Source organism: Penaeus chinensis, chromosome 24 (genome assembly GCF_019202785.1).
Source record: "Penaeus chinensis breed Huanghai No. 1 chromosome 24, ASM1920278v2, whole genome shotgun sequence".
NCBI classification, from domain to species: Eukaryota; Metazoa; Arthropoda; class Malacostraca; order Decapoda; family Penaeidae; genus Penaeus; species Penaeus chinensis.
In genome coordinates, this window is record NC_061842.1 from 21248136 (window position 1) to 21275635 (window position 27500).

The 27500-nt window shown below is 38.9% G+C and overlaps 2 protein-coding genes across 14 annotated transcripts in view; one reads left to right on the top strand and one right to left on the bottom strand.

The window, feature by feature from the left end:
• LOC125038086 (transmembrane protein 47-like) overlaps positions 1-27500 on the top strand; it is a 415038-nt gene that overhangs the window by 140753 nt on the left and 246785 nt on the right. The window lies entirely within an intron of this gene.
• Positions 262-27500, bottom strand: part of LOC125038082 (microtubule-associated serine/threonine-protein kinase 3-like) — a 66582-nt gene continuing 39343 nt past the window's right edge. The window contains exons 2-22 of one of the 12 annotated variants that reach the window (XM_047631324.1): positions 25428-25798; positions 19756-19864; positions 18962-19107; positions 18460-18686; positions 16871-16900; positions 15245-15320; positions 14728-14955; positions 14005-14236; positions 13437-13741; positions 12822-13045; positions 12421-12633; positions 11897-12249; positions 11606-11766; positions 11226-11392; positions 10388-10555; positions 9984-10159; positions 9572-9786; positions 9173-9353; positions 8438-8589; positions 6822-6887; positions 262-3958 (exon numbers count right to left, since the gene is read on the bottom strand). In XM_047631324.1, the coding sequence (XP_047487280.1) occupies positions 2582-3958; positions 6822-6887; positions 8438-8589; positions 9173-9353; positions 9572-9786; positions 9984-10159; positions 10388-10555; positions 11226-11392; positions 11606-11766; positions 11897-12249; positions 12421-12633; positions 12822-13045; positions 13437-13741; positions 14005-14236; positions 14728-14955; positions 15245-15320; positions 16871-16900; positions 18460-18686; positions 18962-19107; positions 19756-19864; positions 25428-25538 (4917 nt within the window). In that variant the 5' untranslated portion in view covers positions 25539-25798 and the 3' untranslated portion in view covers positions 262-2581. Of the gene's footprint in view, positions 3959-6821; positions 6888-8437; positions 8590-9172; positions 9354-9571; positions 9787-9983; positions 10175-10387; positions 10556-11225; positions 11393-11605; positions 11767-11896; positions 12250-12420; positions 12634-12821; positions 13046-13436; positions 13742-14004; positions 14237-14727; positions 14956-15244; positions 15321-16870; positions 16901-18459; positions 18687-18961; positions 19108-19755; positions 19865-23166; positions 23581-25427; positions 25799-27500 lie in introns of those variants that run through there. The other 11 variants (XM_047631320.1, XM_047631321.1, XM_047631323.1 and 8 more) reach the window with 11 other exon arrangements.

Consider the following 27500-nt stretch of genomic DNA (forward strand, 5'->3'; position numbering starts at 1 on the left):
TTAATATTTGCAACTAACAGTGGTCTATTTGTAATATCTTATTTTAATTTACCAATAAAGTTTTGAAATAAAATTTGCAGCAAATAATATGTACAAAATATTTTAAATTGTGCATTTTTGTCCTTATATCAACAATAGGTGTTTGTCATTCATTCACTATCTGGAAAAAAAACACCACATGTCCTTCTAATATGTAAAAATAAATCATATTAAAAATACATAGTCATTTTCAAGGAATCCTTACTATTAAAACAACACATATATACTATGACAGTTTATTTTCTCTAAGTTATTAATATCTAGAAAACATGGGATGTGTGAAGACGTAGCAACCATGTTGGATATGAAAGTGGTACTCGAGTCGGTCCTCACTGACAGGGACGTGACTCAGGGGCTCTGGCAACAAATCAACCTTGAAATCATAACACATTGGCTGTGTTTTACCAGGGTGCAGGAACAGCCACCTCAGTGACTTCTACCTCTCGTTATATTATGCTATAATAACAAAATACATTCCACGAGATTGAAACAGACAAATATAATAAACTCAGTATTTTTTTCTTTTTTTCTTTTTTATTTTTTTTTCTTTAGGCTATTTGGCCAAGCCTTCCTGCTAGCCACCCACACTTAGCTCAGTTCTGCTAGGGAAATAACATTGAAGTATCTGACAAATGTACAAATCATCAATATCAAGCCCAATGTAGGAATATGACATACCCAAAAAATTTTAACAAGAAAACAGAACTCTACATCCATATATGGTACATCGATAAAATGATTCCTTCATAAATATGTATACTGAGAGTTCAAAGTTCAAAGGAAGGAAATTCAGGAACAATGAATACTATCAATACCTTTAACAAGATACTCAGCATAGAAAAAAAGTAGAAATAAAAGCCATAATACAGATCTTCCAAGTACCTCCTGCTAGTACTGGAGCTAGTCCTACTAGTGGTCCCTAGCATTACCTCTTTGACCAGTGGCAGAAAACAATGCAACTTTTGGACATCCTCTCAAGTGCTAATTCTCAAGAGCAGAAAAAAACAATCACTTCTTTATTTCCTTGTTTAGGTGATTTTTTGAGCTATTGTGTAGTAAAGGTAAGATTCCATTCACTGGGTTTCTTCGGGAAGACTTCTTGTACTCCCAAACAGTGAGCTGTAGAGCCACTGGTCCCTCTTAATTGCTCTGGTGAATGACGATAGCAGGGGTACTGTACTCACTAATCACAAGTCCAGAAAATGATCATTAAATATCAATAATTTATAAACTAGGAACACTATACACAGAAAATAAGAGTTCTTTTACAAATTGTTTCTACACAATATACAAATTTTCCTCATTGCTATCTAATGGGAGACTGGTGTCATTTGTATGACATACTACTGCTAGATAAAAGCTTCAAACATTACCTGACCCTAAATGTGGTCTTGGATGACAAATGCATAAAGGAAGCATCATGGTATCCATGAAAATAACATATACCTCATACATCACCTATGGGAAATTCTGGTGACCTTTACATGTAAACTGCTTTTCTCAATATTAATCCACACACACACACAAAGAGTGGCTCAAGGGCAAGTATTCACAATGTGAAAGATCCTGCTAAAATCTCCCAAATCTATTAATGTTTTTTTTTTTTTTTTTAGTAACACTAAAGTACCTCACAAAACTAATGCTATACACATAATGTGCCAATGGTGCCTTACAATGTAAACCAAAGTATGAAAATCTAATGAAGATTTCATTTTGATGCATGTACATATATGCATATGGTGAGGCACCCAAGTATGTAGTGGGGAAAAAACTATTCCATTTTAAGTACACATGATAACAACAACATCCTTCAACAGCGAGGAAACACAAGCAGAAGACAATGTCACCAAGAGCTTCTTCAAAACCACAGCCATTAACCTTTTACTTGGTAATTCCTATAACCTGAGGGGAGCAGATTGGAAACAATATTTTCCCAATCATCTTATTTCCACCTGACACCTCCAACATGGCAACTGTGAGGTTGAACAGCAACATGACAATGAGGGACAAAATATACACAATATTGGAAAAAAAAATCCATGAACATGACAAATGAATGAGTACATTAATATTCATAATCTGCAGTTATAACACATTTAACTTCAGTTGTAAGTAAAAACGTAAAAATCTGAGATAAAGAAGACAGGACAATAAAGTATTTACAGAATGACAGGGACCAAAATATATGAGTGTCTAATTATAGTTGACTGTATTAGACACACAAGCTTGAGACTGTCATGGTCTCTGTAATATCACAATGGTAGCAACACAACCATGCCTTGTGGCATCACAACAACTCCACACAACTTTACACATACCAACAATCACCAGGAATGATTTTAGTAGCTTGGCTACTTCCTTAGTTTATTAAGACTTGTCCAGAGAGAAAGTGAGAGAGAGAAAGGTATCATCACAGGCTTCAAGTGTCTCCTTGCTTCTTTTCACAGAGGGCATGCCGCGGTCCTGCCCAGAACACGCATAAATGTTGGAGGCACGACTGAGTGCCACCAGGAGCTGTGGGCAGGCCAGCGGAGGGCCAACCCTAGGAGGTACCCTCTTTCTCCTTCCCAGCCTTAAACAGTTCCCTCTTTTCCTGTGCTGTGCGTCGAGGATCTCTCTTGTCTTCTTCTCTACTGCGTTGGTCTCTGGAGTCTTTTTTGCTCTCTTCCTCTCTGCTGCGGAAGTCTCTGCAGTCTCGTTTTTCTTCTTCTCTGAAGCGCAAGTCCCGAGGATCTCGCCTTTCCTCTTCTCGGCCACGCAAGTCTCGAGGATCTCGCCTCTCTTCCTCTCTACCACGTAAGTCTCTGGACTCTCTGCGTCCACGACTATCACTGCGAGCCTTTTCCTTGGCATCTGCTTGGCCCTTACTACCTTTCCTTTCAATTGCACAACATGGCCCATGCTTACTTTGTGTGGTTATGCTTGCCTGAGAACCCTCTTTGCTGGAGACACTCCCTGAAGCTGATATGCCCCCACAACCAGCACTGTTGGTCCCTGGCAGTGATCCTCTGCCTCCCTGGGGGCCTTCACAAAAATTTGTTTGTGGCGTTTCTGGACATTCCGGGGAATCCAATTCTTCTGGTGCCTCTTCCAGTGTGCTGGTGGGCAATGTAGGAGGCATGCTTACTGCACTGCTGAAGCGCTGAGTAAGCAGTGTGGGAGCTGCAGATCTGACCACACTTGGAGTATCGTAATTTGGAGGGGACTGAGAAGTTACTGTTACTCTTGGAGGATTACTTACCATCTTGGGGGAGGGGGTAGCAAGTGGGCTAATGGTTGGTGTGCCCTTGGACTCAGCTGACCTGGGATGAAGTCGATCTGGTGAAAGAGCTCTGCGCAAGAGTGGTGAGCCTGGCTCAGCACTCTTGGGTCTCCCTAAACACTTTTTGGTGGCTGGTCCAGGTGTGAGGGATGAGCCCGGGGAATAGCTCTGGGTAGTGTTTGAGGAGCCTGGACAGTGATGGTGGTGATGGTGGTGGTGGTGGTGATGATTGTGCTGATGAATAAGGGGAGATGGGGACCTTGTAGGAGAAGCTGGTAAAGGGGAAGGGGATGGTGTGCGAGCCAGAGGAGACAAAGGAATATGGCCAACAGATTTCCGTCTATTGGGGGACCGGAAGCTTTTCACATTGGTTACTTTGTGGTTGATGACATGCAGGGATGATGGTCGCTGGTGGAGTGTTGACGACCCTGCAGGCGAGTTGGGCACAGAAGAGGTTGGAGATGAAGACCCAGAGGAGTTGATTGGAGACTGAACCTGGTCCCCAGTCCCAGAGAAAAGCCTGGCCGTTGGTGGGGAGTGTGGGGATTTGCAGTGCGTCGGGGAGTTGGGGATGCTATCCTGAGATGACACTGAGCGATTTAATGACTGGAAGCTGCGGCTTGGTGTTAACATTGGTGGCGATGCTGAAGCAGCAAGCTGTGGGGGAAGAAAAACAAAAACAAAACTCATTATTCTTCATTGTTTAACCAACTGTTTCCATGTTCTTTTTTGTGGGAGGAATTTAACAAAAGTAATGAAAAATAATAATATAGTGAAATTCTGTGATGCATCATTATTGAATTTTCACCACTGTCAAGGCATCCTCTCTTTGCAATGTAAAAAAAAAAGGCAGTGATAAGAAGCAAACAATTGGAATATCTTCAAAAATGTAACACATTGAACATAATTTAAGTAGCAGTCCTTTTAAGACTGGACATGCTGTTATTTAAGTCACTGTTGAGGATTAAGGATACATGCAGAAGTATTCTTGTTTTTCAAACACTCCTTTTCCTTATGTGACACAATTATACTTTCTTGTACCAACGAAGCAGCAATGACTGTTTTTCTCTATAACATTTTCTCTCCTATGTATATATATATACTTTTTTTTTTGTCCTATACTACCATCTAGACTAGAGTAAAACAAAAACTATACTTTATACAACAAGACTACACCATCACACAGGCACTGCAGCCATGTTATGTACAGAGAGAAGAACCACACTACTAATACCTGTTACACTAAGACCCACACATATTGTACATATATTTTTCCTTGTGATATCAGTAAGCTTTTGCAATTTACAAGTTTTGTGTTATTAGCACAATATCAAACTGTGTCAATTTGTGTTTGCTTTTCAAAAACAAGAAAGAAGTATATGTATGATGTGCTTATAGAATGGTACAGCATTGATTCTTACTCTAACCACAGTTTATACATATCATATATATTATATATTGCATGTATATAATTGCACAATTATATATATATATATATATATATATATATATATATATATATATATATATATATATATATATGCATGTATATGTATATGCATGTGTGTGTGTGTGTGTGTGTGTATATATATATATATATATATATATATATATATATATATATATATATATATATCTATATATATATATATATATATATATATATATATATATATATATATATATACACACACATACAGATACACATATATATATATATACACACACACACACTTTATATAACACTGATCTAAAAGCAAATGAAAATCTATACCATTGCAGCTATAACAATAATTGAAAGCCTCAAATTGTATTTCTTTTTTACATATTTTCTTATCAGTGAAAATCTAGGGTTTTGTATTTCCTAACAGTGCTTGGTTTACCCTTGTATGTTACACACACACACACACATACTTAATATATATATATATGTACTATATATCTATATATTTCTATATATATCTATATATATATATATATATATATATCTATATATATATATCTATATATATCTATCTATATATATGTATATATATACACATATATACACATATATACACATATATACCCACACATGTGTGTGTGTGTGTGTGTGTGTGTGTGTGTGTGTGTGTGTGTGTGTGTGTGTGTGTGTGTGTGTGTGTGTGTGTGTGTGTGTGTGTGTGTGTGTGTGTGTTTTTTGGTGCGAGCACACGCGCGTATAAGAAAGAGAGTAAGCATTAGAGTAAGAGTGAGTGCAAATGACTGAGTGAGAGGGAAAGGGAAAGAAAAAGTGAAAGCAAGGATGTTAGTGTGAGAGTGTGTGCACGTAAAATGATAATGAGAGTAAGTATGCATGCATGTGCATGAGCTTATGTGTGTTTATGTTTATCTGTCTTGCATGTGCATGTAAGCACATGCATGTACATGTGAACATGTGTCAAACTTCCTTTTGAACAATCTGAATCACTGGGGATTTTGTGATTACCTATCAAGAAAAAAAATCCTTTTTCATGTTAGCAATAAGTAGAACTAAATTTCATGTCTCAACTTACTTTTTAATAAGCATCTATATATCTAAAAAACAGCAATGACATTTGTATTGTTCAGTAACCTTCATTTTAGTTCTCTGTCTAACTACACAGGTGTATACTGTACTAAAACATACTAGCTGTACACAAATGATACCTGATATTATTCCCAGCTTTTGTGTAAGCTTTAGAAGTTTAATATCAGATAATGGTCAAGATGCATAATAAGGAATATATATCTTTTATATAATTATCCAAGATGAACACTATCTTTATGAATCAAATTGAGCATATATATTGTCATATAGCTTGATACCATGAGGATCACACACCAAATTTAATCAGAACAAAAAAACTATGCCAAACTGACAAATAGACAGGTACAGGTATCCTAACAAATTATTATTATTACTGCATGGACAACAGTAATACAGTCTGCCATTCTTGTTATTATTTTTTTAATACTAGCAGAGCCCCACATGAAACTAATTAATAGTTGTAAGACACCAGGTCATGTATATCAGGAGAAGGGTGGAGGGGGGGGAAGGGGACCAAGCTATCACAGACTTTGTAAGATTTCCAAATCATGCTTTGGCCAATGTCCTGGTGCAACCATGAGTCACAATATTTCCCCATAGTCCTCTTTGCAAGGCTGATAAACAATGGTACGAACATTAGTGATTTTCTTTCTTTTTTTTTTCTCTCTCTCTTCTTAATTGGATTCAAGTTATGCATGATTTGTAAACAACACAGAGTCGACAAGTGAGAGAGGACAGAAGAAGAGGATTGTGGACACAGGCAACAAGTCTAAGGCTACATTCTTTCTTCCGGCTGGACTCGACAGAACTACACTACCATGACATCACCGCGGTAGTCGAGGAGCCGTTCCAAGGCTGCCTAGACCCCACTCAAGATGTCAGAATACTGCAAATCTGTGATTAACCAACGTAAAAAAAAAGAAATCAGCCTAGGTATTGGGTCTATTTGCTGCAGGAAGCACATTATCGTACCAAGGTGGTTGAGAACTGAGGCACAAAATCAGGAGATAAAACAGGAGCCGACTGTGGAGTAGTCAGCTGCAAAAGAAACAAATCAAATGATAAAAATCTATCCCACTAATGGAAACTTAACTAGTGTACACTCCTATACCCTTTTATTCTATTTTTTTTTTTTTTAATTTCCTTTTTTTCTTCTTTTTTTTTTGTGATGACTGGCTGAATGCGTGTCTGAATAACATCATTGCATTTCATCATCACCAAGATATCAACCTGTAATCTAAAACCACCAAACTCTCACCTACATCTCTGCCTCAATAATAGAAACAACAAAAAATCGTTAAAATCGTTGTTTAGTCTTTTGTTGACCCCTACCTCCGAGATCCCGAATCTCTCTAAGTCATCCCCTTATTCCACCAAATTCCAAATTGATATGTTGAGTGGTTTGGCATTCACAGTGAAAAACTATAGATCTCAAATCTCTTTTTTTTTTTTTTATCTTCATTTTCATTTTCTTCTTCTTCTTTTTATTATCATTATTATTATTATCATATATATATTCTTAAGAAAATAAAGTAGTATGAATTTTGTCTTAAGAGGCTGAAAATCTGTCTGTATGTCTCTAAACTCAATACAATTTTTTTTCTGATTTTTTTCCCCTTTTATGTATATTCAAGAAATTCGCAAATGTCCTTCAACATTATTTTTTTCTTTTTCCTTTACTGATGATGTGAATTCAATACCAACCACCAAAACAGTCTATGTAAAAAAATGATAAATAAGTAAATAAAAATAATAGCTGTAGGAGAAGCAACAAAGATATCAATAATATTAACGATGGTGATAGTAATAAAAATAGTGACAGTGATAGTGACAATGATGATAGTCATACCTACTGCATTTATAGTCTCCCTATAGAAAAAACTGACCATGACACTAATCATAATTATAATAAATACACGTAAAAAATATAGAAAAAGTTAAAATACATGTAAGCCATGATATGAGCATTAACGTTAGTCACCAAAAAAAGAGATAGAAATATCTGCAGCAAAATAAATTGTCTACATTCTGGTGAAATCAGAAACTTACTTCAGAGATACTTCTAACTACCCATGCTCAATGCTAAGCACTGTTAAAAAAAAGTCTACATGGTTTTCCCAAAATCTTTAAATACTTTTATATAAATATTATATATATATACATATATATATATACATATATATATTTATATATATATATATATATATATATATATATATATATATATAATATTTAATATATAAATATATAAACATATATATATATATAATATTTAATATATATATATATATATATATATATATATATATATGAACATATATATATAATATATAATATCTAATATATATATATAAACATATATATAATATTTAATATATATATATATATATATATATATATATATATATATATATATATACATATATATATATATATATATATATATATATATATATATATATATATAAAACTGAGCTGAGCTTTTACTTCCTCTCGGCTTTGGCCACAAGAATACATTTGGTATGGCCATTTGAGCAAAACAAAGCCTGATTGACTCCATAATAGAAGTACATTCACAAATTTCTCACCTGTTGGATTTCAGCAGAGACGCGTTTGTTGGAGACTTTCCTTAGGAGTGAGGTCTTCCGTCTCTTCTCGGAGTCTTTCTTGGGCCTCCTGTGTCTAGCGGGCAAGCGTTTGGCCAGCTTCGACGCTCCGGGGTGTCTCTTCCTTCCACCTACCACAGTTCAAAGGTAATCTCAACAACTGTGCTAACACTTTCTGGATATTAGTATGAGCGTTTCACATGCTTTCACATGTTTTTTTCTTCTCTTTTTTTATATGAGTGTAAGTTTATGACTGTGGTACTACAAGAAGTGAAGTAAAGTAAACACAAGGGAAGGGAAGGGGGAAGGGAAGGGGGAAGGGAAAGGGAAGGGGAAGGGAAGGGGAAGGGGAAGGGGAAGGGGAAGGGGAAGGGGAAGGGGAAGGGGAAGGGGAAGGGGAAGGGGAAGGGGAAGGGGAAGAGAGGAAGAAGGAGAAAAAATGGAAAAGGAGAGGGAGAAGAGGAAAGGGAATGTGAAGGAGAATGGGAAGGAGAAAGAAAAGAAAAAGGAAAAGGGGTAGGGAAAGGGGAAGGGAATAGAGTAATCATAAAGGTAAAAGCGAAAATTTGAGAAAGAATCGAGATAAATCAATGAAAAACAGAAGAATGTAAGGGAAAAATACACCACCAAAATAGGGACTCTAAGCACTAAATTTTCATCTGAAGACAAAAGAAGAAGTACCCTAAACAAAAGCATCACCGCCTTCTATTTACTAACCAGTTCTTATCGAAGTCTGATCAAGGGGCATGGACCTTAATGAGACGTGATCTGATGAGCTCATCAGAAGTGTCACCACCTGAGTGTGGAACATCCCCTGGATTGGCTCACTGTTGATGTGGGTGATGAGGTCACCTGGACGTAGGCCAGCTTCAAATGCCGGGCTACGCTGGTCAACATCCTGTAAACGAGAGTGTTCATTTCAGCAAATAATTCTTTACCAGTATACTTCTTCATACACTGTAAATCACCAGCACTTACATATTATACAAAATATAACTTCAAGAACTACTTATGTACCACAAAATAAAGTCAGCAAAGAATTTTGTAAGAGTAAAAGAGCCTACCATTTGTTAAAAGAAAAGATAAAAGAAAACAAACACTGAGAGGCTAACTCACCATGACAAGATGATGCACAGTGTAATAGTCTGAATCCCCAAAGTAAACCCTAATGGCTCGGATAGTGAAACCAAAGCCCTGGGGGCCTCGGCGGATGATTGTTGGAGGTTTGAGAGAGTTGACAAGTGGGGAAATCTCTCTCGAGGGTGAGGCGTCACGAGAAGAGGCAGTGCTTGATCCTCCAGGTGACTGAATTGGCTGAGGCATACAATCTTCTGAGAGAAAACATTACAAGTGATTAATAAGTGTCTTAATGATAGCAATTATATCTCTTTTATATCCAAGGTCTTGGAAAAGTGCCTCCATACTTGTAATTAATGGAAATCCCTTTTTTTATTTACAACTGAAGTGACTACTCCACACGTATGTATCTGACATTCAACAACTAAGTATTAGAACGAGGATCACTAACCGGAAGGAATCATCAAGGATAATCCAGTCGCAGAAGCACTCTTGATGACGGGTCGCGACCTATGTTTGAAGGCAGGTGATGATGGAGGGATGTTCACCCTTGGCATCGGCAGTCTCTCTGATGCTCCAGGTTTCTCATCAACTGGGGAGAGCTCACGCAAGCTCCCTCCCTCCATGCTGGGGAAAAGCAAACTAAACTGGCTGTTTTACCTGTGCTCTTAATTATCAATATTCTTATTATTTTGTTCATTGTATTTCCTAATTTAAGTTCCATGATCATATATTTCAGATGGCCCATTATCACTTTGTAACATCAGAACATGAATGATAATAGAAGAAAAGAAAAACGAGAAAATATCAAATAAAACACAATATCCCCCATACACACAAAAATCCACTTCCTACCTAAGCCACTCTTCCTCTCCCGATATGGAGAAGCGTGGGAGGGAATCACGACTGTGGGAGTGCAACCTCCGTCTCCTCTGGACTTGTGGCGAGACGTCTTCACTCTCTGTTTGTGAAGACTCGGGCGTGCTCTGGCAAACAGGACCACCCTCCAGTTTGCTCTTGATCCTTCAGGGTTTAAGAAAATTAGTTTAAGTTTAGTAAAATGCAGTAGGTGAGGTTCTGTAAAAAAAAAAAGAAAAAAAAAAAAAAAAAAAAAAAAAAGCATATGGACAACATGATTCTCTCTAAAGATTCTCACTTTTCCTTCGAAAGGCTAAAGGGGTAAAGCGTGAATACAATTCATATTGAATTAACAGATGTTTAATGTCTTCATTCTAAGTGAGTTGTTTGCAAATACATAAACAGAAGAATCTTATATTATAATAATATTTTAAAACAAATTTTTTTTTTTCAAGTATCCTGCTATTCCAACTTAGCTTTAATGTTATTGATTAGACATATTTAAATATCCATTCATACATCCAGACATAGTAATATAACATTACTTTAACCCAATGCCGCCGGGTGGTTTCCCGATACGAAAGCCCTCTCTCCCGGGTTATATCCATGGTGGCCCAGGCCCTGCTGCCAGGGGATCGTGTCATCACCATAGCATGCGTGGTATGACCATACATGCCCCCAGAAAACGGGACCGGCGCACCATGTCATGTATGTACATGCCACCCAGAACATAGTCCAGGCATGCCATGGCATGTACATACATGCCACCCAGCAGAAATGGGTTACTCTAAAAGGCAATGCAATAATGCAAGCCATCATCCCAAAAACAACATACACATCAGGAGTAGCAGGCAGGTCATGATTTTCTGTGTCAGGAGTGTTGGTTGACGACTCCAGCGTTGAGCGCGATGACTCTGACTGATCACTGTGGCCCGAATCTCCTCGGGAAACACTGCTCTGTCCTGTTTCACCCTCGCCTCCTCCTTCACCCGAGGTCTCCCCCTGAGAATGTGAATATGTGGTAAGTATTTGGAGAATACAAAATGCAAAGCTAGTCAATTTTAAATACTTTTAGTTGGTAGATGAATAAAGTTTAATGTCATTCTTCATTGCCATTAACTGATAAGGGATCCCACTATTATTAATAATTTGATTACACACCACTTCAAAAATACTTTTGTTTAAACACAAGAATGTAAATAAATGTTCATGTACCTGGAAACTAGTATCCAGCTGCCCAGTATCTGTTGAGTGTGAGGAAGTAATTTTGTGGTATCTGGGCGAGTAAGAGGAGAAGGAGGGGAATGTTCCTCCCTCAGGTTCTCCACCTTCTTCGCTGTCTTCTTCCAGTTCATGGTTGTACCGGTCAAGTCGGGCTGGAGAGAGGAAGATGATGAAGGCAAAAATAAAAATATGAACCTTTTAGATTGTCAATATCCTTTTACTTTTAATATTCCAGATCAGAGCGAATTCCCCCATACTCCCTACAAAAAAACATCAACTCACTGTCAAAATAGCTAGTATCTTCTTCATGGTCGAGCTGAGGTACAAACTCAGCCTTCATTCTCAGCAGAGAGTCCCAATCAATTGTGATGAAGAAAGGATGTTCCTTGACTTCCACGGCACCTGCCACTGTCCCTAGCCGATCCAGTGGTGAATGGTGAAGCAAGGCTGTGATAAGATCCTTAGCATCCTCTGCCACAGGCCAGTCATCCTCACTCGGCCATTCTATATCATCATTGACTGTGTGAGCGAAGAGCTCCTCTGGGGTTTCACCAAAGAAGGGTACACATCCAATGAGGAACTCGTACAGAATCACTCCCATAGCCCACCAGTCAACAGGTTTGCCATATCCTTGTCTGTAAAACATTCAAGAATGGATTTAAGCAGCCAGAAAAAAAAGAAAAAGAAATGAAAGATAAATATACTTCAGTCATATAAAAAGACCTTTTGATAAAGATCTATGTGATGAATGAACCTCGGGCATTTCTACAATAACAAAAAAATGTACATATTCCCTTTAAACATACCTCAAAATTACTTCTGGTGCAATATATTCAGGTGTTCCAAACACCTGCTTATCAGAGAACTGACGAGTCTCTTTGTCAATGTATCCTTCATACAAATTGGTGGCCAGTGACATCAATCCCATCTTGCTCAGACCAAAGTCAGTTAGCTTGATGTGTCCCAAGGCAGTGATCAACAGGTTATCAGGTTTAAGATCCCTATGTACAATGCCGTAACTGGAATGACAAAACAAAAATAGTATTGCCCCTTTTGCACAAGCGCTTATGCTATACAAGAAACAAAAAGTATGAAACATTTAATTTTTGGATTCACTCTGCAATTTAAAAGAAGTTACAGTAATAACCAAATGATTTTTTTCTTTCTCCTTATATGCTACATGCAAAAATAACCTCAAACAACAAACCTATGCAAATATTCAACAGCCAGAACTGTCTCAGCAAAGTAGAAGCGTGCCATGTCTGGTGGGAAGGGCCCCATAGCCTTCAGCAGAGTGGCACAGTCTCCACCTTCGACATACTCCATTACAAGACAGAGGTGCCGCTTGGTTTCAAAACTACAGATCATCGACACCACAAAGGGGTTGTCAGTGAAGCTCATAATATCACGTTCATTGAATACCTGTTCCACCTGCAAGAAGAAACATGTGAATGGTAAGTAACACATACAACTTCTTATCACAAATGCATTAGGAACTGAAACAAATGATACTTTTCTGAAAAATGGCAGAGGCAATAATAAGTTTAGAAAACTATTATCATTGTTACAAATAGCAGGCCTAAAACATATAAATAAATACTGTATATCATTTTGCTTTGAAAAAACAAAAATAAAAAATAAGATAGAAGAAATTAACAAGCTGAATATCTAGGCTTGTATCATAATATTCAAAATATGTGTTTAAATATATATATAACAAAATTAAAAACAAAGTAGACAAATTGTATGATAAAAGAACAGAAGGGAAGGAAAAGAGTCTAAACAAAGGAGAAGAAAAAAAAATTATAAAACCATTTCTTACCTGATTCCTCAGCATGAGATTGTGCTTGCTGATCTTTTTCATAGCAAACCGCTCCTTGCTTAACTTGTGGCGCACTAAATACACTGCTCCATACGCCCCATTCGAGATGAGCTTTATATTCTCATAGTCCTCTTCTTTAGGGGTGCTTCTGGAAGGCGGAGTAGTCGAGTGTGTGGAAGACTGATCAGGGGAGTACTCGGAGCTGGGGACCTTAGGCTGGGCTCCCCCGCTCACTCCCGAGGTGCTTGTGCCACTACCAGCACTGTCCTCGGCATCTCCGTCCCCGGCTAAATCATCGCTCAGTTCTATGGAGGTTGTCAAATATTTAAATCTTAAACAGGCAATAATGTCTTTGTAATTCAATAATCAATTAATCAACAGTGCTACAATCTTGATATCAACATTTTATTTTTTCATTTCTTAAGCAACCTAAATCAATTATATTGCAAAGATGGGTATAATAAACAGAAAGATTTTAACATATTTTGTGATTCTGTGTTTATATATTACCTAACCGAAATTACACTCAAAACTGTGAGTACAGCTGCAAGACCTAATCCTAACTTACCAGCTAAGGGGTCTCGGTTAAGGCCAAGCTTCGTGATAATATACTGAGGAATGTCTGTCTTGATGCCCTGGCTGGTCCTGGCTTGACCTTCAGCCTGCTCGAGCAAGTGGTAGAACTCTTCGGGGTCAAACTCGAGACATTCCAAGAGTCGGGCTGGCCTTGACACAATCAAGAGCAGCTTCTTGATCAGGGAGGTCAAGTGTGCCGCAGCATCTGGAGACTTGTCTCTTGTCTGTAGGAGGAGAAGGGAGAAATTCCAGTTAGGGGAAATATAATAAATGTAGCAATTGTGGATATTTGCATAGCACTTAAACTATTGTCTTTTTTTTTCTTTCATCAAATAATGCCTTATCATATAAAGATATCTGCATATTAAGGCCCAGGCTGAACATGCCTTGTACATTAATACTCTCCAGCCTGAAATACGGCTCACATTCCCTGGATTTGGGCCGTGAAGCTATGTGGTATTTGATAACCTCACTAATATTCTCACTTCACAAAACAGGTCAAGTAGCTTATGAAAGTATACTATGCAGATTATAAAAGTATTCATGCAGATATTGTCAATTCTGCTAAAAGATCTCATAATAATATAGTATCCATAGTTGATTATGAACTGCGTTTATCAAAATGCTTATAGTTTTCTGCATCTACTTTATGTAGCCCAGTCCCAGAGTCCAAAAGGGAGAAAACAAAGTCATAACCCAAACCCCGATGACCCACCTCGCACAAGAGCTTCTCTAGGTTCTCCGAGAGCTCGTAAAAATAGCGGCTTGTGATAAGCTTCTGCTGCGACTTCTCCAGACAGTCCTTTGCCATTTCAAGGACCTGGTGGTGGACAAAGCGTGCAATTGCAACAGCATCTTGGGCAATGTCTGAGCTTCCTTGTTCCTCCAGGTTCTTGTTATCCTCAATGAAGGTATTCAATCTCTCCTCCATCTGTTGCGTGGCCTGGAAGAAGAACCTGATGTTTAACTTTTATGCCTTATGTTAAAAATCCAAGCTATATATTCAATATCATCATAGGCGAAAGACTCCTTTTTTTTTTATAATCTCAAAATTTCAACATGAATGATCTAATGTGACATCTTTGAGAAAAACGTGAATAGAAGAATTTTATAAAAATAACTGTTATTTGAAGATATGTGTAAAGATAGCAAAAAGAGAAGGAAAATGAAATTACTAGCACCTAACAGAAAGCAGAAAAAAAATAGAAGAAAGAAAGAAAGAAATCCCTTACCTTTGGAAAGCGTTCTTTGTACAGAGTGTTCATCATGATAATCTCGTTGTCAATCACTGGCGATCGAATCGGACTACTGCATAGAGATAATGAGAGATTAGTAAAAGGAATATAGAGGCAAAAATAAATGCAAAACAATAAACTGTACATCAACATCTGTCTTTTGTTTATATTTAACAATCACTGACTTTCTCATATTCACAATAACTTTTTTTCCAAAACTGGAAAAAAAAAAAGAAATCAAATACATCAATCCACATTATTTACTATTGTGTGTTGAAATGCAATAAACAAAGGAAAACACTGTGCACAGCATTCTATGAGTAAAAAACAAAGATGGAAGATAATAATAAAGAAATATTATTATCATCAAACTTAAGAGCTTAATTACCTACTATTTAAATTACATTTTTTTTACTTACACCTTTATATATTTAGCCAATAAATACGTTATGCATGATCTAATAAACACTATCTTTTATTTATACTTCTTAAGAACAAATAGAACTTTTAAGTACTCTGAAGTCATATTTTCAGGGTATACATCCACACCCAAACACACACAAACACACCCATATACATATACTCACATATAGGCACATGCACACATACATCTCAGTACCTATGACCGCACATACGTACATCCCAGTGTAAAACCTGATTATCTGACTTGCATGTTTTCTAATATACAAATATACTTCAAAAAAAAAAATTATTGCTATCCCTCAACCCAAGTGTTCAACTCTAAGTCGTACAAATACTTATTCCCCTATACCTCTAAAATATCCTTTCTTCTTACTCAAACTTCAAAAAACTAAACAAAAAAACATGCACTCAACACACTTCTATCCTCATGATTAATTTATGGTAATTATTATTATTTAATGACAATTTATATAATATATAATCATTCCTTAACACCAGATCATATAATGCAATATTGCTCTTTTTTTTTTGTACTGATTACCTCTGAACACATGCACACATACATATACATGTCATCTACTTTCAGGCACATAATGAGACACCTTATTCCCATACAATAATATATAATGAAAGTTTCATAAATGTATTATAAGTCATTCAGCTGGAGATTCAAAGAGGTGTTATGCAATATATCTTTAAATTGTATGATTATATATATACACATGTATTTGTGTATAGACACACACAAACACACACATAACACTACAAATATAACAAAATACATCATGCTGATAGCTAGTTTACCTACATCCTTTAACAACTATAAGCACATGTAACTCTTAAGATATGCATAACACATTCCTCTTCTAAGACTCATGTTTTTAGTAATGTGCAACTGCAAAAAACATGTGTCCAATTTTGGCGTCCGAACTCGTGTGCATGTGCGTGTGTGAATATACCATTCTATGCATACATATATATAAACAGTGATACAGCCAATTCAGCAGCAGTAAAGCAAGGTTTGGTGCTTCCCATTTAATATATCAAAACATAAAAAAAAAAATGTGAAAGAACAGTATTTCAATAAATCAAACAGAAAAGGAAAACAAAAGTGTAGGTAGAGCAAAGCCACTTTGTTGGGACGGCAGAATCTCGGCTAAGGATTAAGGTGAGAGAGAGGATGTGAGTCTGATATCTTACTCAAGTGTGGAGATGCACAGCCAGGCCAGACTAGAGCCGCACAAAGTGAAGAAAAACAAAAAAACGAAGAACAAAATTACTCGATGACAAAAACTTATAATAACAAATGTGTTCTTGTGCTACTAAAAGCAGCAAATATTATCAGCTTGTTAAGCATATTGATGCATCTTTAAATCTGCATATAATTTGCTCATCTGGAAAAGGAGCTTTCCATATGCTGTGGCACAGAAAACTCATTAAAAAACAACCTAAAAAATTCACACAAAAAGACATCAAAATCAGAATCTATATTTGAGTAGATTTTATACACAAATATTTGCTGTGAAAAGCAGTTTAATCTAATCACATTTTGAAACTAAGCTAAGCACATTTTTCTTTTTTTTTATACTTTATTTACTAATGTAGTAAATGTTTTTTTTTTTTTTTTTTTTTTAAAGACAATCAGTATAGATTAAATGAGAGAGAATGCAATAAACTTCAACTGGATTTTGAATTGGTTTCCATTACCTGCTTTTCTGTTACTGTAACCCACATTTGGCTTATACTCAATATTTATCAACTGGGAAAGTGATAAAAAGAGAGAAAGAGAGAGAGAGAGACAGAGAAAGAGAGAGAGAAAAATTTATCAAAAATATTCTTGGGTTGCAGGCTGGATGGAAGTTCTACATGTCAGTTACAGAATTGGGGGGAAAAAGGTATATATATTCATCATTAAAGAGAATAATTATAATCAATACATAAAACACTTTTGGGAAAGGGTCTTGTTACAAAAAGATATTCAGACACTTTTTTTTTTGTAATTCTAGATCATTTAGAATGTTTGTAGTGCAGTCTCATGATTAGCAAAAAAGAAAAAGAATGACATGTCAAGCACCTGACAGCACATTTCTATCACAAAGGTAATTCTACTCCTCTCTGTTTTGTGGAGTTCAGATTTTAGTACTAACAGGACTCTCCAAACATCCACAGACAGATAAGACATTGTGAATTGTTCACAGGTACTAAGGTCTACAGATTCTAAAAAAAAACAAAAAAACTACATCCTTATTTACTATGATTAGTTTCTTCTACTAGGGTCTTCATTTTTAAATTAATTGATGGCATCTCATGGTAAAATATTTTGTGGGTTACATTTGGCATGTTGTAGGAATAAGAAAACCATTCATGAAAATTTAAATTAAAGAAACAATATAAAAAAAGTTAATAATGCAACTTTTTTTCTTAAGCAAAAGTTAGAAATCCAGTTCATCATACAACTGAAAGGAAATATTTAGACAATTGTGTTTTTTCCCAGTACTTACATTCATCAATTAACTTGCAATGCAAAGTCACAGTATTGCCTAAAACAATCACTGACTGTCAAAAAGCACTGTTCTTTCAGCTAAACTGTTTCCTTATTTCTCTTTTTTCCATCTAGGAATGATCATCCAAACATAAAAGGGCAGGTTCTCAAATTGGTATCAAGTACAGAGATCATGAAAGTAACGTGAAAATAATAAGAGATAAAAAAAATGGGGGGGCAGATAAATAAACCTGAGATGAATCAATAAACACAATGCAGTGCAAGCACACACCACAGAAACCCTTACCTGAGGGATCGGGAACGAGGTCTGTTCATTGGGGAGCGCCTTCCATCATCGTCGATTGAGGGGTTGCTTTCCCCCGAGGAGAAGTGGCGGATATGGGAGTGTCGGACTTCCTCTACAGCGGGAGAACTTGTATTGGAGAGGTTCCCTGGCCCCATGGCACCACTGCCTGCACCACCTGCTCCTCCTCCCCCAATCTGGTGGAGACGCTCTTGGCTGGAACACTGGGACTGGAAGGTGAGATTTCAGTTAGAGAGCTTGTTGCAAGTGTGTCTCTTTCAGTACTTTTTAGATTATCATACAATAACTTTCACTTTAAAGAAGCCAGTATGAAGTACCATGTTGCCTTTGCCCTTTCCACTAAACTGGAATCCAGTTTGAGTGACAATTTCATCTACATACATGGAATTGACAGACTTTCAAAAAAAAAAGTTTACCTCTCTCTATACAACGTATATATAATTCACACACAAAATTCAGTACAACAGTTGGTCCAGATACACACAGAAACATTTGACGATCCAGGAGTTGTGCCGTATCCTGAAGAGGGAAGTGAAGCAACGGACCACCTGCGCCCATCTCTACTCTTGACAGGAGCGAAGGCAAAGTGTTGTAGAGGAGACATGTTCCTTGGGGATTCCATAGGACTACCTGATTTGTGGAAGGAACATGGATGTTAGTTTACATAGAGAAAAATGCAAACAGAAGCTCCTAACATCATATTTTCAATTCCATCATAAGACCAACAGTCACTGGTAATCCCTCATACTGAAAATGCTCTAATCATACAATGACATTATAAAAGGAAGTGAATATACAGAAATGAGGGGGAAAAAGAGGATAAGCCACTCCAATCCAATTCCGAGTAATCAGTCAAAGTGAAGTTATGCAATTCCTAATCCTTCTATAAAGATAATTAATTATTCATAAAAAAAACACATCACTACAGTTGTTATACAGAAAAAAAAAAAATTAATCCTACTTCCTTTGCAAAAGATCTCTGATTGAAAGTAAAATAAAAACTGCTTTTCTAAATACATTTAATTTCATTTTGTAAAGTCAATAGTATAAAAAAAATTACAAAATCTTGAAGAAAATCTATAATAATGTGATACATTTATGATGCCTATTTAAAGGTAATAAAAGCAATCATAATACTGACAATAATAATAATCATCATTCTCATATTTATTACCATCAATATCATCCTTATTATCCTTATCATACTAACCATTACAAAAACAATAATGATAATGGCGACCAATAACAAATACAAAAAAAATCAATTCCCTAACGTACTTTGACTTAGTGGAGAGTGGCATCGTGGCAGAGTTGGGGAAGTTGTGGCTATAAAGCTCTTCCTCTGGCCAGGCACTCTGTTCCCCCGCCTGACCAGACTCAGCTCCTTCTGTGGGGGCGGAAGCAAAGAAAGACTGCGTTAGTGGATGATGCTATGGGGTATGTGGCTTAAGGTCTAATGTTCATTTAATTAAAAAAAATATATTTTTCTTTCCCTCTATCATTTTTGCAAGGTTTGATCATATTTATCTTTATTTTTTTTCTGTGTGGGTTTTGTGGCTTGTAAGGAATGAGGAAAGAGAGAGGGGGAGGGAAGGAGAGAGATAGAGAGAGAGATAGAAAAAGAGAGAAAGAGAAAGAGAAAGAGAAAGAGAAAGAGAGAGAGAGAGAGAGAGAGAGAGAGAGAGAGAGAGAGAGAGAGAGAGAGAGAGAGAGAGAGAGAGAGAGAGAGAGAGAGAGAGAGAGAGAGAGAGAGAGAGAGAGAGAGACAGAGAGAGAGAGAGAGAGAGAGAGAGAGAGAGAGAGAGAGAGAGAGAGAGAGAGAGAGAGAGAGAGAGAGAGAGAGAGAGAGAGAGAGAGAGAGAGAGAGAGACAGAGACAGAGGAAAGAGACAGAGACAGAGACAGAGAGAGAGAGAGAGAGAGAGAGAGAGAGAGAGAGAGAGAGAGAGAGAGAGAGAGAGAGAGAGAGAGAGAGGAGAGAGAGAGAGAGAAATTCAACACAATTTCCTTTTCCATTCTCTATTCAAGCTCAAGACATGGCCAGAAATGAATTCCTGCATTGACTTTCCCATTTCATGTAACCTTGAACTAAAATGGACAATTCACTCAGTGATTACCTTGGCATACAAGAAATACAGGATCCTCAAGGTCCCTTTACCTCAAACACTCAAGCTTTTAGAAATTACATCATGAGCCTTTTCTGCCTTTTTCAACTGGCTTTACATAAATTTATTTCATAAATCATAACAATTAACCCCACTGTTTTTAACTTAGAAGTAGGTACAGAGTACAATATGTGCATTTTTTAAAATAATCACAACCAGCTTATAATAATTAAACAATTATATACACTGTTATTAACTCAGAAGTAGGTATACAGAATATGCATATGGGATTCTCTCGTGTGTGTGTGTGTGTGTGTGTGTGTGTGTGTGTGTGTGTGTGTGTGTGTGTGTGTGTGTGTGTGTGTGTGTGTGTGTGTGTGTGTGTGTGTGTGTGTTGTTATTCCGTCATTAAACTACAATTAACCATAATTCATAAGCGAAAAAAAATATGAGAAAAAACGAAAAGAAATTAAAAGAGAGAGAGAGGGGGGGGGCGGGGGCATACAGCACTTAATGGTCTTCTTGAGTTGAAATTTCACTAATGACCGAATCAACACTAAAGTTTTGCCTCTTTTGTGTGCTCTCGAAGCCAAGTTCGAAATCCATTAACGTGTTATCGGTCAACATAGTCTTTATTCCTTATTGGTTGACTTGAAATGGTTCTCTTCTATTTTTTTTTTCTCTCTCTCTCTCTGGCTCGAAATCTGTCCTTGGAAAAAAAAACTAATAGTATAGTCATAAGAATAACAAATATATATATATATATAAAGATGCTTAAAGACTGAAATCTAACAAACAAACATAAATATAAACTCTCAACCCATCTTAAAACAACCAAACACAAAAGTAAAAGCACCAACAAAATCAAAACCAAAAGAAAAGCAATGTTAAGCGAAAACTGAGACCATAATGACGGCGGGGGTTATCAGTCTCAGCAGAGAGCCGGGAACCTTGTCGTGAACCGGCAAATTGTTCCCTCAGGGAGATGCAGCTTCCTGCCTCCTCTCTTATCTCTCCTTATCATTATCTGCCTCTTTCGACCCCTCCTAATTTTTTTTTCTCCCTGTCTTTTTTTTTTACTGTCTATTGGGTAACTGTAGGAGGTATACAGTTAGAGAGTTTCAAGATAGATATATGATAGAAAAAAAATAATATCAAATAATGATAATAATAAAAATAATGATAATAATAAAATAATAACAATAATAATAAAAATAAAATAGCAATAACAATAATCAACATCATCATAATGGCAATAAATGAGGAAAACAAGAAAACGAACTATGGGAAAATAAAAAGTAATTCCAATTAAATCAAACAGACAAAGAAAACGAAAAATGAAAGAGACAGAGAGAAAGAGAAAGAGAGAGAATGAGAAATATAACCGGAAAAAAACTTGAAAGTAGGAAGTCGGACGCGTTCAGAACCTTTCACAACATGGGTACAATTTCCTTGGCATTTCTATTCTCATTTTCTCTTTTCTTCTAGTTATCCATCTTTGTTTCTACTTTTGGTCTAACCTTTCCCAACCTTTGGAGAAAAAAAAAAAAATTAGGATAAATGAATGGAAATAACCATGTTTGTATGTATGTTCCCTTAGCAGCAAGTGTCACTATTTCCTTTACACTAAGAGTCCCTATACTTCATTCTTCCTTTCATTTTCATAAACCTAACCATACCATTACCCTATAAAAATACACAAACAACTTTCTTTTTTTCTGAATAACAATGATTTAACTCTCCCTCCAGCTGTTGCACCATAGACGAAAATAATGTCTTGGTAAAAATAGTAATGTGAATGACTGAATGATCATTTTCACTCTCACCTGTTTTAAACCGCAGAACCGCGGTTAATGGTTACTATTTTCTATTTTCTTTTCTAATTACCTGTTTTCATGTTACTCTCATACTTCCGATTAAAAAATAAACGAAAAAAGAAACAAGAGTTGCGATTCATGCATGCATCAAAATCCTCATTATGATAATATAACGTGTTAGGAACTTCAGTATGCCAGATTTTCCTTGGCACATGGAATACAATGAGGAAAAAAGTGGGCCAGGTCTAAAGACAATCATCAGAGCAGCAAGAACAATTAACAAACAAACAAAGACAAAAAATGGAACGGGAAAATGGTGCGAATCTTGTACAAAAGGCTGAAAAGAGGAAGGTGTGTGTTTAATGTGCACAATTCAGTGGGGAGGTGTACTGTGTGTATGCGTTGGCCGCCTACTGAATGGTGTGTGTGTGTGTGTGTGTGTGTGTGTGTGTGTGTGTGTGTGTGTGTGTGTGTGTGTGTGTGTGTGTGTGTGTGTGTGTGTGTGTGTGTGTGGGTGGGTAAGTATAAGTATATGCTTGATGTGACTGCATGTAGGTGTGTATGTTTCTGTATGTTAGTTTGAGTGTGAGTGTGAGTGTGAGTGTGAGTGTGAGTGTGAGTGTGAGTGTGTGTGTGTGTGTGTGTGTGTGTGTGTGTGTGTGTGTGTGTGTGTGTGTGTGTGTGTGTGTGTGTGTGTGTGTGTGTGTGTGTGTGTGTGTGTTCAATTGGGCGAGAGTGCGCGTGCGGGTTCGGGCGAGCCGCGTGTACCTTGAAGTGCATGAGGGAGGTGACAGGGAGGGGAAGGTGCAGCGCCGCGCGCGACGCCGCCTGCCGCAGCGTGGAGTCGGACACCGAGCGGGACATGCCGCGGCCGCCCACGCCCACGCCCGCGCCGAGCGACTCCGCGTCGGGGGCGCGCGGCGGGCGCAGGGGCGGCAGCTGGTCGTCCGCCTCCCCCGCCCCCCCCTGCCGCCTCGCCAGGCACCGAGCCGGAGCGCACGAGGGGGGACGGTCCGTGCGGAAGCGTGGGCGTCTGGGCGGCCATGGGCGTGGCGGGGGTGGAGCTGGCGTGCTGCTGCTGATGGTGGTGGTAGTGGTGCCACGTCCCCCCCATGCAGTAGGCGCGGATGGGCGGGGGTCCCAGCACGGGGGTGGGTGCCGGGGAAGGCCGGCCGCCCACCACCATCACCGCGAGAGAAGAGCTGCCTCCATTCCTGGGCCTGTGGAAGCCGTACGGGTGAGGGCGGGGCACAGGGGTACGAGGGGCACAAAGGGGTAAGGGGGCATGGGCGGGGTGGGGGCTGGGGGTCACGCCGTCAGCGTCCCACGCGCAGACACAACCTTTGCGGCCCCGTCGACGCCTCGAGATGAGCGCACGTCGACGGGGCGGAAGTCCCCGGGCGCAGACGGTTCCCTCGGCAGCCGGAACCGCCTCGCTGGTTCGCTCGGTTCTGAGATTCGAGTTACGGAAATAGCAAAGGCTATTCTTCCAGAAAACGTTTTCAGGAAAATGTCAAATTCCGCGATCATTCGGCGTGAGAACAGAAAAAAACAAAACAATAATAAACCGCGCGATTCATTCACACATTCAGCCATGCCGCGGACTCGTGACGCCGGCCAATTCACCAATCGCACTCGCAAATTAAAACAACACAGGACACACACATCTATTATGCAAATCACCATGATCATCAAACGCTCGAAGACACAATTTCGAATTCCTCCTCCTCCTCCTCTTCCTCCTTATTATCTTCCCTTCCTCTCCTCCCCCCTTCTCCCCTCCTTCTCCTTCTCCTCCTCCTCCTGCTCTTTCCTTCCCTCCTCCTCCTCCCCACTTCCCTTCTCCTTTCCCTCCTCCTCCTTCCACCGCCCGCACACAAAGACAATGCCCGAGAGTTGCGTGGCAGAGAGCAAACAGCATAAGGAACGGAGGCAGAGGGGCTTAGGTAGACTATCTAGTAGGAGGAGGAGGAGGCTAGTAGAAGGAGGAACAAAAAATAAAGGAAGAATCAGGAAGAAAAAAAGAGGAAGAGAAGATGGGGCAGAGGGAGGGGAAAGTAAAGGGAAGCTGAGGAAGAAAAGGAGTAAAAACAGGAGGGGAAGGAAGAGAGAGAAGTAGGAAGCAGAGGAAGAAAAGGAATTCGAGACAGAGAGAGAAAACGGAGTAAGAATACGAGACATGAGAGAGAAAAGGGAGCAAGAACAGGAGGCAGAGGAAGAAAAGCAGTAGAAATAGGAGAGGGCGAGATAAAAGGGAGCTGGAGTAGGAGGCGGAGGCAGGTAAGCAAGGCCACACAACGGCGGGAAGCAGGACGGCGGCGGCGGCGGCGAGAGCCTTTGTGCAGGACGGCCACGGGAGGCGGGAACACCGGCCCGACCTGCTCCGCTACCCTGGTAAGCCCGCCTGCTTGCCCGCCTGCTTGCCCGCCTGCTTGCTCGCCTGCTTGCCCGCCGGTCCTGCCTCCTTTGGGCTTTATTTCACTTACTTGTTCACTTATTCTCATTCTCTCTCTCTTTCTCGCTCTCTCAAGGGCGTTCCCAAGTACCACTTCCGATCACAAACAAATTTTCACTCCTCATTATCCGGAGAGTGAGATTCCCGGAATGAAGCTGACATAGAAAACGGAGAAGCGTATCGGGATAGGTTCGGATAGACGAGAGTGAGTTAGAGACCAATTGACGTGGTTAGTAGTCACGCTAGGAAAATAAAACGTACTTAAGAATTCGAAAACTAACAAAAAAAAAAAAGGCATTTGAAAACAAAAACGAGACGGTAAATCAAGCAAAGCTGTTAGAGCACCGGCAGGAAGTAAATATTTTTTTTAAAAAGCAGCAAAACGATTTTTCAGACACCACGATAACGACAGAAGACACTGATAACGATACGACACGCCTCGAAACGAAAAACACGAACAAGGGAAACAAAACAAAACAAAAAACAAAAACAAAAAAACATCGATCACAGAACAACGAAACGAATCAACCAACACGACTGAACACGCACACACCTACGTACACAGGCGCCTTACCTGAAAGCGACAACAGGTGGGCTGAAGCGGACGGAATTCAGAATCAAAGGTCCGGGGCAGCGTCTGCGCGCCCGGCCTGAACACCGACAGCATTTCGCACGCGTTACACATGGGCGTGCTGTGAGTGCGGTGGTTTGTTCTCTCTTTCGTCACCGTGTTTCTTTTTCCTTTTCTTTACTTTTCTTTCCTTTTCTTTTCTTATATTATTGATTTTTTTTTACGGCATTGATGGTTCTGTCAGCGCCTTTTTTTTACTTTTTTCTTCCTTTATTTACTTATTTCAAAAAATAAAAATCCAGTATTGTCTTCTATTCTACCTTTTCTCGCGGTTCTTCTCACTTTCGAAATTCCTTCGCGTAAGTATAATTCCTCTGCAAGATGAACGTAAACTTTCAAACTCACTTCGTTCAAACCGGGACATAACACCGTATCAAAAAAAAGAAGAAGAAAAAAGAAGAAAAAGAAAAGAAAAAGCAACGATACCATAAATAACAGACCAAGATGGAACAACAGAAAAACGAAAACAAAAAGCGAAAAGGAACAATAAAACAGACGTACAACGAACAGCAGAACAAGCAAAGACGAAGACGAAGAACAAAACGGACGAAATCGAACAAAACGACGACAGGGACGACCCCCGAACTGGACGACTCGGTTCCGTCCACTGATATCTATCCCGATGACTCAGCCAGCGTCTACTCGCACCCCGGCCCTATCCCCAACCATCTATCTATCTGTCTATCGCGCATCTTGTATCGGGTTCCGCTTATGCAATGGAAACCGGTCGGCGATTGACTAAGGGAAGTCCGACCTTTTATATGCGCGTCTGTCTTTCTCTTTGTTTGTTTACTTATCTATTTTTGTTTACTTATTCTCGCCTTCCTTTCTCACTCGGTCATTCATTCATTTATTCATATTCTCTCTCTCTCTCTCTCTCTCTCTCTCTCTCTCTCTCTCTCTCTCTCTCTCTCTCTCTCTCTCTCTCTCTCTCTCTCTCTCTCTCTCTCTCTCTCTCTCTCTCTCCCCCCCCCCCTCAGTCTCTATTTCAGTCTGTCTCTCTCCCTCTTTATTCTAATTATTCCCTTTCCACGTAAGCAGATAAAAGACCCCTTCCCAGAAGACACACCAGGTATTAATAATTCCCTTTTTAACTGGAAATTGAAGGCGAGATAAAGAAATTTGAAAATGAAGAGACATTATAAGAGAGAGAGAGAGAGAGAGAGAGAGAGAGAGAGAGAGAGAGAGAGAGAGAGAGAGAGAGAGAGAGAGAGAGAGAGAGAGAGAGAGAGAGACAAGAGAGAAGATATAGAGTAACCAGACGAGAGAGGAGAGCAGATCTCCCCAACGCGTAGAGGCGACAAGAGCGTGAAATCGGATAGGAGTCACGACCTTAACGAACATACTTGTGTAAGAGACAAGGAGGACAAGTGACGTAAGAAAAGGTAAAGACCGCGTAGGATGTATCCGTAAACGCATCCTCAATAAGTGCATGACAGCTGATTTGCATGACGTTGGGGGCATCGATCAAGTCATTTTCTTTTTCTCTTGCAACATTGCTTCGATCCGTTGGGGAATAATCAAGCTTCTTCAAGAGGGGAATGATAATTTTTAAAAAGCAGAGTCACCTTGTGAAGTTCTCAATCGCGTGTATTGCCTGACAACCCGTCTGTCATTTGTTACGTACATATTGCACACACGTGGTTGCAAATTAACATGCAATAATGCCAGAGACTGCGGTTACGTCGCAGAACACCGTTTCAAGTCGATTGGTAACCTTTGCTAGTCTCCTTATCCATTTATAAACTAATTTTATTTAATTCCATCTCTCTCTCTCTCTCTCTCTCTCTCTCTCTCTCTCTCTCTCTCTCTCTCTCTCTCTCTCTCTCTCTCTCTCTCTCTCTCTCTCTCTCTCTTCTCTCTCTCTCTCTTTCTCTCTCTCAGCTCGCCTACCAACCTCTCTCAGCTCGCCTACCAACCTCTTTCCACTACCTACTCCCCCTCTCCCAATTTTCCTCACCCCCTCCTCTCCCCCTTCCCCTCTCCTCTTCCGCTCATCTCAAGTTTTACCAATCC